This window comes from Vidua macroura, chromosome 8 (genome assembly GCF_024509145.1).
Source record: "Vidua macroura isolate BioBank_ID:100142 chromosome 8, ASM2450914v1, whole genome shotgun sequence".
In the NCBI taxonomy this organism is placed as follows: domain Eukaryota; kingdom Metazoa; phylum Chordata; class Aves; order Passeriformes; family Viduidae; genus Vidua; species Vidua macroura.
In genome coordinates, this window is record NC_071578.1 from 21,071,858 (window position 1) to 21,086,669 (window position 14,812).

A 14,812-nucleotide genomic window follows, 5' to 3' on the forward strand; every position below is an offset into this window, starting at 1 on the left:
GACTTCCTAAAGTTGTGAGGTTGGTCTCCTTAAACTACCACCAGCTGAAGCCCACCCCATCTAGGCACAACTAAAATTACCCAGATAGCTCTTAAAACAAATGGAACTTAATACCAGTTCTTTGGCAGAGACATAAAGTTTAAACTAAACCAAAAAGTTAACTGTGGGAGTGTTGCATTTACTGTAGCTATAGCAGCTGTCCCATCTCAGCAGAGGAAGAAGCAGTAATCACCTGAAGCCACTGGCATGTTCTGTCTGCATCCACGGGCCTCTGACAGGTGAGGAGTTGCCTGGGGTTGTAGGGCTATTTGGAAAGGGCTATCCATCTTCCCTGGACAGGCTGTACATTGCCTATTGATACCTGCAAACCACCAGCTTGGAAATCACCTGTATAACGAATTTGTGAAGAATGCAGTCTGCCTTGAAATCCTTGTCATGATTCCAGCAGCAAAAGTCAAATACACAGATAAAACCTGGAATAAGGAGAAATGGTCTGACTGTTGAGGAGAGTGTATGGTAGAACAGCTTTATCTTCCTAAGTTTTCTTTTGGCATAGCTGACTTGCCTGTAACTTAGGCTACAAAGAGAGGAGTGAGCTGTTGTGAGCAGCTTAGGGTTTCTCTTTTTTTGAGGGGAAAAAATAAGCTTGCAATATGTTTCTATATCTTGGAAAAGGATGGAGAAGAAAGGAAAAAGAGAAGCTTTTTTCCTTGCAGAATTTCCTACACAGCACAAAAGATGATTCTCAAGGACGTTGTGGTTTTTGCATTTTTCCTTGATGTTTGTAATTTGTCATGGGATATGTATAGATCTATGCCTCTCCATTTCCAGTTTATTATATTGTTACATTTTGAAGCTGAAAGAAGTGGTCAAAAGAGCTGATCATCTCAACTCTACAGAAGTCAAACTTAGTGACAAGTGAATGAACACTAGTGTAGACTTGAAGATCTCATGAGAGAATGTCTTTTCACTACAGCTTTCTAGGTCTTATCTATGAGTAGTAGAAAACTGATTAGTGTTTTACAAATAAAAATGATTTCTTTTTTTTTTTTTTATTAGAACATCCTTCTTCAGTGTACAGCATTTTCTTCAGGGATCATTTACCATATTCTGGGAACTGTGGCCATATGCTCTGAGAAAGTGGATAAACCCCATTGGGGTGTGTGTATGGGAGGAGCTGGGAGAAGAGTGATTTATTAGACAGAAAGCAACTTTGTAATAACAAAAGCACATCATAAACTTCTTTCTTGCTTTTATCTGTTAGGAATCATCTTTACATAAGTGATTAATTAGTTTCTGATTTGAATGGAATAATTTTTGTTCTGTTATTGTGTTTCAGTACTTAATTTATTCCAATCTTCATCAGCTTTAAAAGGAATCTTTTGTTCTCTCTTCCTTTATATGTACATAGAGGTGGTGAATGTCTCCTCATATGCAGATTGCTTTTTTGGATGTGAAAACTGAGACTATTATTGTGGAATGGATAGTCTTTAAGTGGCAGTTGGACTAATAGGTTTCCATATGCCAAGAACCTGGTGAATACCACTCCTGCTTTGAAAAACTTATTTATTGTTTTTTTTTTTTTGCAGAAGTGAAATACACCAGTGTGGGAGGAGTTAAACCCGTGTTAAGGACCAGTGTTTTTAGCAATTTATTCTTCCTGATATTTTGTAACTTTACAGAGTGATGTAGTTTTGCTTTGTATTTGAAACAATAAGGTATTTTTCTCCACATAGTGATACTGGACTGTAGATGTGGAATTCCTTTTAGAGGTTAATAAAAAATAAACCAAACAAAACATGGATCAGAAGTGTGTACCTTCAGAGCAGAGACTAATTAGCATGAACTAGACACAAGCCTGCCCCTCCTTAAATGCTGAAAAGCATGCAAGAAAACAGCTATGGACATGAATTTCATAAATGAGTACAGTCACAGAAGTGCTATAGTAGGAGTATGAGAAATGGTGGTGAGTGAACTGATGAGAGGCACTCTGGTCACCTTAGTTAAGTCCCTGTGTGATGGGAAGCTAATGAATGTTCTTAGTCTTTCTTTTTGAATGGGTCCATCAAAATGGGAAGCTTATTAAAGGCTGAGCCAGGAAAGTCCTTATCAACTTCTTGCCTATTCTCATCTTTCAGCCATTTGCCAGGTATCAGCTCTTCAGTTTCAGAAGTCTGACTCTTCCTGTCAAGCAGGGGAGCTGTTAAAAGCTGTCATCTAGAACTTATTTCAGCTTAATTGCTTATTCTCCCGTCTTCCAAACTTTTCCTGAATTTTCAGGAAGCTGCATATCACAACTGTTTTAGATGAGGGAAGCATTAATAAAACTTCCTTCTCTTACACAGCTTTTGTTTTGTTCACCTGTACAAATACTTGCCAGGAGGAGCAGAAACTGACTTCAGCTAGACTGATAATCAGTACATGTGAGAACAGATATATTGTGAGCTGTGAGCATTTTTGGGTGGTTTTGGTTCCTGGTGACCACAAACTTACAGTTAGAACAAATGGACTTCTTATAAATGAGTATGATACCTGTCTGTTCATAGGCGATGAATGGTTAAGCTCTTCAGTGCAAAATGGGATATAGTAATCTATAACTGAGTGAAAAAAAAAAAGTGTTAATTGTATGCAAGCTGGCATGTTCAATCATCCTATTTGAACTCTGGAAACCTTGTAAGTTGCTAACAGACATTGGTGTATTTGCTTAGGGGAGGTTTTTAATACTGAAGTGTGTGGTGCACTGAATATTTATCTAAAGAGTTATCACTAGAAAAAAGATTGCTGCATCAAGCACCCAGATAGAAGTTTAACTTGTTTTGGTGTGCCTGTTTGTTATTAAAATCATAGGGGTTTGTGTAACTTAAGTCAAGATAAATCACAAAAGGTGCTTCACATTTCAGCCTCTGAGTGTGTATACAGGTGTCTATTTGCCCTTCAGCTAAATCTTCAAAAGCTTCTGTTTTTACACTTTATAAGAAGTTTTCTTCCAAGTACTGATTTTTCAAATTACTGCATAATCCTTGCAGGTTTTTAGATGAGCTAACAAATTAAAATGGCTAGTGTTTGGACTACAGCAATAATCACTTTCATGAGTGTGGCTGTCTTTGCAGCTTTTGCAGCACAATAGTTGTGCTGAATAACAGACGAATAAATGGGGTTTCTCTCGAACTACAGAGTAGTAGCAAAAAAGTCACTTTTTATTTAGCTTGCCCGGATACAATGACAAAAAATGGATTGTGAAGGCCTAGTAATTGCCAAAGCACTGGCTTAACTGTAGCAAATGAAGTGTTCTTTGAGTCTTTGCCACACCTATAAAATGCTACTTTTTTTTCTCAAGAAAATCAAAGCATGGTGAATGGGAACCTCAGTAAATTTTAGGTAGGTTTCACTTCAACTTTAGTTTTTCTCTGTGTAAAACAAAACATAATAGCATGGCATTTCTTTAATTTCTCTTTAGTTAATGCTGGCAAAACCTGCATTCCTTTGCTCTCAGACTGGATTCCACTGGCACTTGAGCTGTCACACCTGCTGAGCCCAGCCCATTGCCCATGCAGCAGGAAGACAGGAACATATTATTTATTTTTTTTTCTCCTCTTCCCAGCTTGATATCTGTAATGATTGTAGTTCCTGTCTAGTAGCTAGTATAGAAACTTCATCTCTAATATATTTATTTCACCAAGATTTCAAGACTTTTTCATTAATGTCTGTTAAAATTGTAAGAGGATTTTAACAGTTAGAAATGGGTGGCCCTTTAATATATTTCTTCTGTTGTGGAGTTGATTTGTTAACCTTCTTGTAATGTGACACAGTTTATGGTTTACTGTTGTATGTGAAATGGATGATATTGTGTGCTTGTAGAGTGGCTGGCAAGATGGAGTTCTAAGATGCTAACAAATTGCAGTGAAGAAGAAAAAAAAAAGGTGCTGTTTTAATGAACTTGAACTTTCTAATGTCTCTTTTTGATTAAATGCCAAATTTAAATATTTGTTTTTAAGAGCAGTTTATAGAGGCTTTGCTTCTCTACAGCTTCTGAACTAACAGTGACTAGGTTTATTCCTTTTGTATGCAGGAGGTGAACCCAGGCTTTGACCAGCTTTGCTAATCATGGGAACATAACTAAAGACGCAGTTTTAGCCTACATATTTGTGGCACTGGACTGTAACCTTCAAGTTGCTTGCTTATATTACCTAATTTTCCCTCATGGTATTGAGAGAATTGAGTGTAGCTCTAATGTGAAGCTACTACTGATAAAGTCTGTCTGTCCTGTCAAGCATATGCAAAATGCACTGCCTACAATGGCAGGGCCAAACAAATCCATTAGTGTAAAGAATTGTCACAGATCTCAGTATAATGTGAGCTAGGCTTTCCAGTAGGGACTGCAAGGGCAGGAGTAATGCTTTCATAATATTTTAGTTGGGTGAACATAGAGAGATAGAATGTATATTAATATTAGTCCAAAACATTGATTTAGAAGTTGGGTAGCTTCAGCAGTGATTTGGGTGGAAATAAGTTTTAACAGCTGAATGTTGACCATAAAAGTGGCTAAGAGTATATTCTAGGTGCATGGAAAATAATTGTTGTGAGAGAAATTGTTGTGTAGAATGAGTTAAATGATAAAAATTCCCAATAGAATCAGTGACAACTAGGAATTGGATTACACTACTCTTACTGGTTATGTCATCCCTTAGTAAAAGACTTTGACTACACTGATAAGGTTTGCTTCTATGCCATAATATATAAGCTTTTACTGCAAAACCCCCAAATCCTTAGTCTCTTCAAAGTATAATATTTTTCAGTGTGAGTCAATAAAGAAATAGCAATTGCTATTGAAAGTAATTGGTTTTAAAGCTTTAAAATATGATAGTGATATATGAATATATAGTAAGCTTAAGATTTAAAAATTAATTTTAATAGCTGAATGAGTCTCCATCTAACTTGGAATTAATGCTGTATCAGACACTACTTTATTTGACTTCTAATGTTCGCTATCAGCTCCTTCTGCTGAGTGGCTGCTTTTTAATGCTTTGCAAATTCTTTGTGGTGACTCCACATATAAGCATGTAATCTTCTACATGTGAATTGCTTGCAGAGCTGGTACAAGTGGTCATGAGCACTAAAAGCAAAATCAAGCTGAGAAATAATCACATGATATCAAGTTTCTGACACGTGTTTTCAATGGTGCTGCGAATGAGTACTGTCCCTTGGAAAACAGCCTACCATATCTAGTTAAATGCTCTTTAATGTAACTAGACTCTGTTGTAGCTAATTAGAAGATTTCCTTTAAAATGTGAGCAATAATTTACACCATGAACTTAGTGTACACTAGAAATTGCTGTTAGTCAGGTAAAGTGAGACTTAGAAAAGCCAAATTGTCCAGTGTGCTACAGAAGGTGATAATTGCTATAGAACACTGTGTAGCATGTATCTCGCTGGTCAAGATACATTTGCTGTTGCAGAGCTTATGCCAAAAGATTTAATGCTGTGAATTTCTGTTGCTTCAGTCATATATTGGTGAGCATGTGAAGATATTTTCAATATATTAAAAATGTAATGAAAAATATTACTTTATCAATAAAGGAATTCTAGATGAGTGTTTTTTTTTTCTGTTTTCCTGCAGGGAACCATTCCTGCCTTGAACTTAAGGCGGGGGGGGGGGAAATCTGTTCTCTGGAACCACTGATGCTCTAGGATGGAGCTGATAAAGGAAGTAGTGCCACTGTTTCTGTTGAAGAGGGAAAATCAGTGTTAAATATTCTGGTTCAGAAGTCAGTACAAGCATATAACAACTGGAAGATCCTAAAATTCAGGGCCTACGTTTTCAGTTGTGGCATATTAAAATGCTGCATTTAGGTAGCAATACCTGTCAAATCAGCAGTGTTTTCAAAAAGTAAAATGGGTTATAAAAGGTAACAACAGATTTTGTAGTTAAATAAATGGCAAAGGGAAATTAAGGCGCTTCTATTGGACATCTGCCTTGTAGCTGATACAGTTACTACATCAGTAAATTTCAGATGCACAACAGTAGAAAAAAACTGCACTACTGTTCTACATTTGAAAGTTACTCAAGAAGTAATAGAAAACACATTTTGTCTTCACATTTTTTTAAACTTCTTGAATATCTGTGCTAACGTGGGTAAGTGGAATGCTAGCTTATGTTGTGGTCTGTGTAACAATAAGTTAGTTTATCCTTCTGATGAAGGAAAAAACTGACTGGGTGGACTCAGTTATTATCTGTGTGTAGCTATAACTTGGGTTGGTTTAGAGATACTGCAGTACAATATTTATCTGTATCAGATTCTTATAGGCAGCCCTGCTGTATCTGGAACCAAATCTGCCTTCCATTTGATATGATCTGCACATTTCCCGTGATGACACTTCTTACTATTACTCTTGCCAACAGGGCCAAAAAGCATCAAGATTAGTAAACTTACTGGATGCTTCTACTTGACATAATGCTTGAAATGCTGGGAGGACAGGATGCATCTGAATTACTGGGGCATGATGGGGATCCTCATCCTCCAAATCCTCTGCAACATGCAGATATTAGAATATTGTCAAAGATGGTGTAAATCTACCCACAGAATCATGGTGTTTGGTTTCTTGTTTTTCATTATCTGACTAATGAGAAAACTTAGCTCCAAAATCATGCTATGTTTTAGTACAGTACTAATATGTGTATACACATGCAGCAAGATTTATGTTAAGAGGTGCTCTGAATTTCTTGACACAGATCTGAGTACATGGAAATGAACTGGAAGAGCTTTTGGAGCCTGCAATGCTGCTAGTATGTGGAGTTGTCTTTAGATTTTCTTGTAAAGATAGCTGTTTGCAGCTCTCAATCTCATTTCTAGACTGCAGTTGCTGTATCTTATGTTTCCTGATGAGTTTTGTAAATGCCCAAGGGTTAGAGATTACTTATGTGAATTATGTTATTTGACTGAAGTAGAATTATAATGTCCTAAAATAATTTTAATTTGAAGTACTGGTTTGCAAAAATAAACTCTTCTTTTGATAAAAGAACTAATTTCCAAATTATAATAGTTCTGTTAAAAATATCACATAATATGTGTTTACGTCTGTGAAGTTAATCCTGTAATGAGCCAAACCATCCAGGCCTCAGCTCTGTACTGGTAAGAGTTAGTAGGTACTAGCAGCATGAAGAAGTCTTTTGGTATCCAAATGATGTTACTTTCTATTTTTCATATGGTTCTTGTTTCATGGTTTTGTATTTTACATGGACAGCAGGATTTCCTTAGCCTTAAGCCAGTTAAATTTTTCTTAATCATCAATGCAGACAGGTAGGTCAGTTTGCTGCTGCTGGGGACCAGATGGCTGATGTTTCCTAATTTGTTTGCCAGATGACTTTGGAATTGTACCCTGCTGTGGCTGGAATGTAGTCTACAGGCCAATCTTGAGAAAACCAGGAGTCAGGACACAGCTTCCATGCTGGCTGAAAGGACAAGGGGACAGGCTCTGATTCACCAGTCTCTTCAGCGTCGTGCCTGGCTTCAAGCCAGGGTTGGGACTGGTTCACTGCTGGGATATGTGCATTGTTCATTTGGTGTAAACTAAAAGCAGGAGGAGAATTTAGCTGCATGTTTCTTTGGACTTCTTTCCATCTCTAATTGCATTGGCCTGTTCACCTACAGAGAAGTAGAAAACTAAAGCTTCTTAAACTAGTGGTAAACTCACTGATTTTGACATATCAATCCTATTTATAATTCAAAGCAAGATGAGTAGAATGATTAAGAGATTGGAAATTTGCTTTGTTAAAGGCTTCTGAGAGTCTTTGAAGGAAAACAAAAGTTTGTGTTTCAAAAAAAAGTTGTAGCTTAAGACTCACTTTTTCAGTTGTATTAAATGAGAAGGATAAGATTGTGAGGAGTGACCTGTAAACCTGTTCACTTTGATTTTTCTAAAAACACTTCAACATTGCTTGACTTCTCTGTTCAGAGTTTGCAAATGTCCTGTCTTTACTGGAAGCTGGTTGTATATGATAATTTTTGAGTGACTTGTAAATTCAGATGAGACAAAGTAATTTCATCATGTACCCCAAAACTGTTTGACTTGCATCTGACAAAGTTTGGTGCTAGGCTCCTATGCCAGCATGTACACAATCCTGCTTTGACAGATTTACCACATGGATTATGGCAGCTAAGGGTTAGGGCATGATAAACATTCACTCCAACACCTGTATTTCTAAAAAAGCTTTGTGAAATAGATAGGAATACCAACAACTGGATCTTCTTGACAGTGCATGTAATAACAGTGCAATCAAAATCCTGTGACTGATAAGAACAAAGGTAAGCAGCAAAGTCCTGTTTTGCTTCTCTTTCCTGCCAGAGCTTCTTCCAAAAAGCTTTCCATGTAATTGGGCTCTGATGACAGCTTTCACGAAAGGAAAACTTGAACAATTGAAAAGTACTTACTGAGTCCTTGCTGCTTCTGAAGCCACTGAGACAAACTGGTCTCTGAATCAGTGGGGGATAAAGGGCCTTTTTTGTAGGCCTCCAGTGGACAAGCCTTGTCCAAGGAGTGAACTCTGAAAGGAATAGGATTCACAACTGGATATCATCAATTTCCTTATGTTGTCATGTGTGAGTAAAACCCCTCATTATGGAACCTGAATTAAAAATTCTTTCATGAGGATTTATTTCTCTCTGCCCACGTTGTATTTTTTCACTCCAGACTGAAATGCCATCTATGCCAGCAAGGAGTCAGCATAAATTTGGTCTGACTTTGGCTTGCTTCTAGCTCAACTTGATTCTTTGTTCCTAGTCATGATATCTAGGTTAGTTTTACTTTAAGTTGCAGGATGTGTGGAAAGTACTGTTAATTCCATTTTGAGATGGATTCTAGATGTGGCTGTGCAATGTAGAGACTGTTGTCACTGTAGAATTAAAGCAAATACTTTATTTTATTTTTTCAGGGTAGACATCTAAAGAAATTTGTGAAGAAGTTGCAGGGAGACTTGATAGGACTGAACTGGTGAATAAGAAATTTTTTATTTGAGATTTAATACTCCTACTACTGTGTCACAATCCTTACTGAAAGCAAGACATGGACGAATGCATAAACCAGGGAGTGGATTTTTATTGAGTTGTCCTCTGGTAAAGCTGCTTTTACAGCATACAGACTTAGATCACTTAGTGTGGCACATGGGTTTGTCAAGCAAAACTCATACTGCAGCTTATTTCTTGGGGGAGCCATGGGGGTAACAGCCAGGGCTGTTCTGTGTTCACTGGATGATGGTGAAGGAATATTTTCATGCTCCTTGCTAAAATGACAGATGCTTTAAATTAAGCTTCTGGGACATTGCAAAAACTAATTCTTCTAAGGTCATCTTCCCTTTTAACAGGGGAAATCATATAAGCTGTGAGGAAAATGTCTCTTCCAGCATTTGGCAAATTGTCAAACTAGTATTGTCAACAGAGGCATTCAGAGGAATCTTTGTTTTAGAAAATAAATGAAATGACCCTTAAACAATAAACTTTGAACTCCCATCTTAATTATTTTTGTTCTATTTGATGTGTGTGATATGTGCAGTTTTTACTTTCATACTGCAGAAGTAAAAAGAGCTAGATATTACTGGGTGCTTGTCTGTTTAAACTAACTCTTATAGAATTACAGGAGATGAAATTATTTTTCCTCACTGAGCAGCTGTTGTTTGTTGTATCTAGCAGGCTAAGAAGGTGAGCAAGGGACCTTGTTTTATTTTTCCTGTAGTAGAAGCAGATATGACAAAAAACTGTAAAACTGCTTATAAGGAAGAAACTTGACCTGATGAAAACCTTTTCTTCTTTCTTTTCCATTAAGAAAATTCTCCACATCAGAAAGCTTAAAGCATACTGGTTTTCTACTAATCAGTGGCAAATAGAACTTGCAGGAGACTGACAAACAAGGTGAAGAGCAGGAGCAGGACATCTCAATCTCTTCCTCCTTCTTATAAATAACTACATTCCTAGAAAGTTTTTCAGTGGCCATATATGCCCTCTGACTTTTGTGTGTCCCATTTCCTTTCAATTTCTTGACTTGTCTGCCTCTTTTGCTTTTTTGAACAGGGAGCAGGAAGGAAAGTAGCTCACTCTTTATTCAACTGATTTGTCTGTAATCTCCAAAGAGTTTGGAAATTAATGTGGGGTAGAAGTTGTAACTAGGAAACTGTCTTAGTCATGTTTGCTTGAGAGCTCACCTTACTCTCTAATGTGCAGTGTTGAAATTATGGTTATTTTAGTGTGTTAGTCAGGGCAGTTTCTTTGGAACCATGAGTAAGTGCCACTGCAACACTGTGTAATAGCAGAAGCTTCTGTATCACTCTGTCACTTCCCAGTAAGTTAAGATAATTTTAGGAAGTAGGAAAATCCAAAACCCAAACAGGAATCCTGTCTTTTTTTTCTACATCTGTACTGTTGGCTAGAAATAAAATGTGTTTCTCAGATGATTGTTTTATATTAGCCTGAAGCTGGACAAACTACCTGACTGAAATAAGGAATGTGTAGATACTACATCTTCAAGAAAAAAAAAAAAATCCTCATTTTCTTGGTATTGGACGGTGAAGAGGATAGTTGTTACCTTGTGTTACACTGCAATGTGTCCGAAACTTGCTTAGGCCACATAAAGTTCAATCTGAAAAACAGGATCTTGTGAAAATTAAGTAGGAGACAAAGCAACAAAAACCCCTAACCACAAAGCTAGGAGGACAAACCCACTAAACTTTTTTGAGGATGTATATTTTTACTCATTAATATGTCATCATGTTTTGAGACTTTTCCTTTTAAATGTTATGTGGAGTAAATTTTTTTTTTACGTGCCATTTCTATACCTTGGCTGCAACTGCAAAGAGCAATAAATGGAAAGGTTAAATAACAGCTATGCAAACAAGGTTTTATATTTAAATAAGTTCAGGAGTACATTCTGTTTTGGTGCTTAAAACAAGGTTGAAAGTCCTTTTTACTAGAAAGGTAGTGGACCTTTTTAATTGATGCATCATTGAAGTTGCTTGAAATCTTGTGTCCCTTCTGTGGTGTACAGTACTGAGGATATGGATGGACTTGGAAGAGAGATGTCATTGGAGTTTAGGACAGTTTTTTTTGAGGTTAAAAATCTCCACAGAAAAATCCCAAACAACAGAAGAGGAGTTGACTCTTATACCTATGTTATTTCTATTTGAAGATTAAAGATAGCTATGTAGCTACTTTTCTAGCTATAGCAAAAAAATCCATATATGTATATGTGCATCTGTAGACATATAAATAGATATACATCTGCCTACAAGTAGTTGATAATGCTTCTTTGATTACTGAACCTAGACCTATCATTTTATAGAGGAGACTTATCCTTTCTGGATTGAGTGATTAAATGCTTTCTGTGTGTTTTAATACACCTGGCCAGTATAAAATAACAATTGCTAAAGTGACTGTCAACTTGAAGTGCCCCCCACATTGTAAGCTTTATTTTTTTGCATTCTTTGAAATTACACTTTTTTCAATATACTCAAGTGTATGCAGGTTGGTACAGCTGCAGGAAAATAAATCTTGAAGGCGTGGTTCTTGTAAATAAATTATTGCTCTTCATTTTCACCTGGTGAGAATCTTTTGTGTAACACTGTGTAATCCAGAGTTACTGGGAATTAATCAATTTTTGTGTTATCTTGATCACGCACACATATCCATGCAAACTTGTGAGAAATATAAAGAATGTGTTTCCTGAGTGCAATGGAAATAATTAGAACAAAGCAGGCATATTCTCTGGTGGGTCATGAGATACATTTAGAATCTTGCTCCTGAAGCATTGCCATGAAGTTCAGTAGTGAAAGCAACACTACAGTGCTGTGCACTAGGACAGTGCATGACAGTTGATAAACCTACTGTGAACAAAAGAGACAGAAACCTACCATAAAATTCTTAAAGATCTTTAACTTTTTTTGCAGTTTAAGTACTTTTAAGTATCTCTGTGGCTAATTGTGAGTGTAGTACTAATAGATTTCCAAGTAAAAAAAAAAAAAAAGTAGGCTAGGCTCAATCTGTTTGAAGCAAATGAAATGCTCAGGCTGATGGACTTCTGTGAAGTTCCTCTGAATAGGAGCAGACCAGGGAGACAGTTTTTGGCAAGCAGCAAAAATTTGCAAGGAAAACAGTGGTTCTGGAAGGCTGTACGGCACTAGAATTGGCAAGTGCTGTGCATACTGACACACTATGTCTTCTGTCCAAACCCAGTGAGTCCTTAAGCACCAGCTGATCAGGGATTTTCAGGGCTATCTTGTCTAGCTTGAGCAGGTCTGGCAGCTCTTAACACAAAGTGGTGTCTAGTTTAAAGACCTTCTGTTTGTGATGCTTTTCTGAATAGCTTATTCAGCTGGAAAATACAGCGAACAAAGGAGCTGGAAATATTTTGTCAAGTTGGTGATCTCACAGTTCAGAGAGTCAGCTACCAATTATAAAGACTTCTATTGTGTAACACAAGAGCTAGTGTATAGAAAGCTCCAGATCTTACTCTTTCTTTATTGGCTTCTGCATAATTATTTTTTGCCTAAAGGATGGTGTGGATGTGGGATGCATTCACACTAATTAACTACATTTTTCTAATAGACTAAGTTGCTAGCAAAAGGAGGGTAATTTTTTTTATCTTTGAATTTGATTTCTGACTTGTGGAGGATTAGGACAGAGGGAAACCTTCAGAGATTAAATTTTTACAACTAAGTGCAGGAAAAAATAGTGTTGTTTCTAGAGAGTAGGAAAAGGGAGAAGCGTGTGTTTGTGTGTCCTCATTTAATTTAGTAGAGATGTTGATAGGAAACAATTTATGATTCCTACAGCATTAAGTTAACCACAATATATAGTGATCTCAAAAGTAGACACAGCAACAGGAACCTGGTGAAAGGAGCTGTCATGAGTATGAAGCAATTTTTTTTTGTTATTTCACTATTTGCTTTTATCTGGCAATTGAAATTTTGATTCTTAAGTATGTCTTTTTTCTCCTGCAGGTTGGAAAAGAGACTGTGCAGACAACAGAAGACCAGATCTTGAAAAGAGATATGCCACCAGCATTTATCAAGTAAACTAATTTTATTGTAAATTTTGTATTGTGCATACAGGAAACCTGTTCCAATGTCAGGAACAACCTCTTTGGCAGCAGGGATTTGTCTTGTTACATTCTGTATATATGACTATATGTATATGGTATTTCTTCCTTTAAAAATAATTACAAAAATTAATCAGGGTAATAATGGTACTTAGCTGTGTGCTCCTGCAGGTTTGCCTAAAGTGTCAGAGAAATGTGGTGTCTCAGTCTGTTTCTATTTATTTGGCTGATTTATTGGGAAAATGTGAATTTGTCAGTATAGGCAGATGATAGCATAACTGCCTGGAAATCAAAGACATTTGAAGAGCAGTGACTTACTGCAGACAGTGTAGTAGACAGTCCCCTTACAGCAGACATTCTCAATTCTATGTCTTGGTGTAAAAGATGACTGGCTTTCTCCTTCTGTTGCCTTAAGCCTGAAAATGATACCTCACACCTTGTTGTGGAATTCCCAAGCTGCTTATTGCCACCCGATAGACTTCTTTTGAAGTAACTTTCTTCTACAATCTACTACCTATAGGAACCTCTTTGTTACCATTATCCACTGTATACAGAATTTCTGAGTATTTTACTGTTATTTCCAAACACCAAATAGGCAGATAGTCAAAACAAGAATGCATTGAGACAGCTGGGAAAATAATAAAAGGGAGAAGGGAGGTGATGTCTAAGGAGAAAATTTATGGTAGGCGGTGAATAAGGATTTAGTTTATTGCATTGTAGGGTGACAAAATGAATTATTAAAATAATGCTTAGGACCAGATGGTATTAGCATATGAGTTCAAGAATTAAATAGCTGAAGTAGTCTGTCCCTTGAGACCACTGGTATGTCAATCAAAATGATGCTACAGCCTGAGAAACTGTCTAGGAAAATCTGGGGAACGGGAGATGTATAGGTCTGATGTACTTTTGGAATAAATTATCAGAAATTCTGTACTAGAGAACAGAAAGACCTCACCTATATATAGTGTGCTTTGAGTGAATGGACAGTGTTTCTGTGGAGGGAAATTCTGCCTTATAAATCTATTGGTCTTCTTGGATATATCATAAACATGGGAAAGGGTAGTCCAAGTAATAAAGTATACACTGATTTCTAAACTTGGCAGAGTCTTGAAGCTTTTAAGAAGGTGAAGTAGCTGCAGGGTAATTAGAAAAATTTTGTATGAAAAGGAAAATTGAAAGTAGAAGAAAAGATTATATGGTTAACCCTGACAATGGCAGGAGAAAATCAGTAGGACTGTGGAGCTCTTGGTTGGGATTGTGCTTTTCACCATGTTAATAAATGTTCTGGAGACCAGGCTGACTTGTGAGGCAAAAGTACTTAGTGATGACCCCAAGTCTTATGCAGGGCAGAGAGGTTAATGGATGACTCTGGGAAATTACAGTACCTTATTAATAGAAGTGACTTGATGTTAAGTGTGGATTAAATTATTTTTAAATATCTGAAATTAGGCACGCTTGGGAGAGCAGCAGCTCTGATGGCAGATAGGATAATTGAACTGACCATTACCAAAAGTGAGCAGTCTTCGAGCTGTTGTACTTTGGTGAGAGCATCCTTACCTATTCATAATGTAAAAATAAACAAAACATTAGGTTTATCATCAAAGAATGAGAGATCAAAATGTCACAATATATTTTTGTTCTGCAGCTTGAATACTGCACATACTGGTAGTCACACAAATTTTGAAAGGTTGTAGTAGGACTGGAAAAAGCTCATAGAAGGGCTTGGAGAACA

General features: G+C 36.8%; 1 protein-coding gene across 3 annotated transcripts in view; it reads left to right on the forward strand.

The window, feature by feature from the left end:
- The window catches only part of VCL (vinculin), a 55,349-nt gene that overhangs the window by 5,109 nt on the left and 35,428 nt on the right, over positions 1-14,812 (forward strand). For all 3 annotated transcript variants that reach the window (XM_053983436.1, XM_053983434.1, XM_053983435.1), the window contains exon 2: positions 12,983-13,053. In XM_053983436.1, the coding sequence (XP_053839411.1) occupies positions 12,983-13,053 (71 nt within the window). The remainder of the gene's footprint in view (positions 1-12,982; positions 13,054-14,812) is intronic.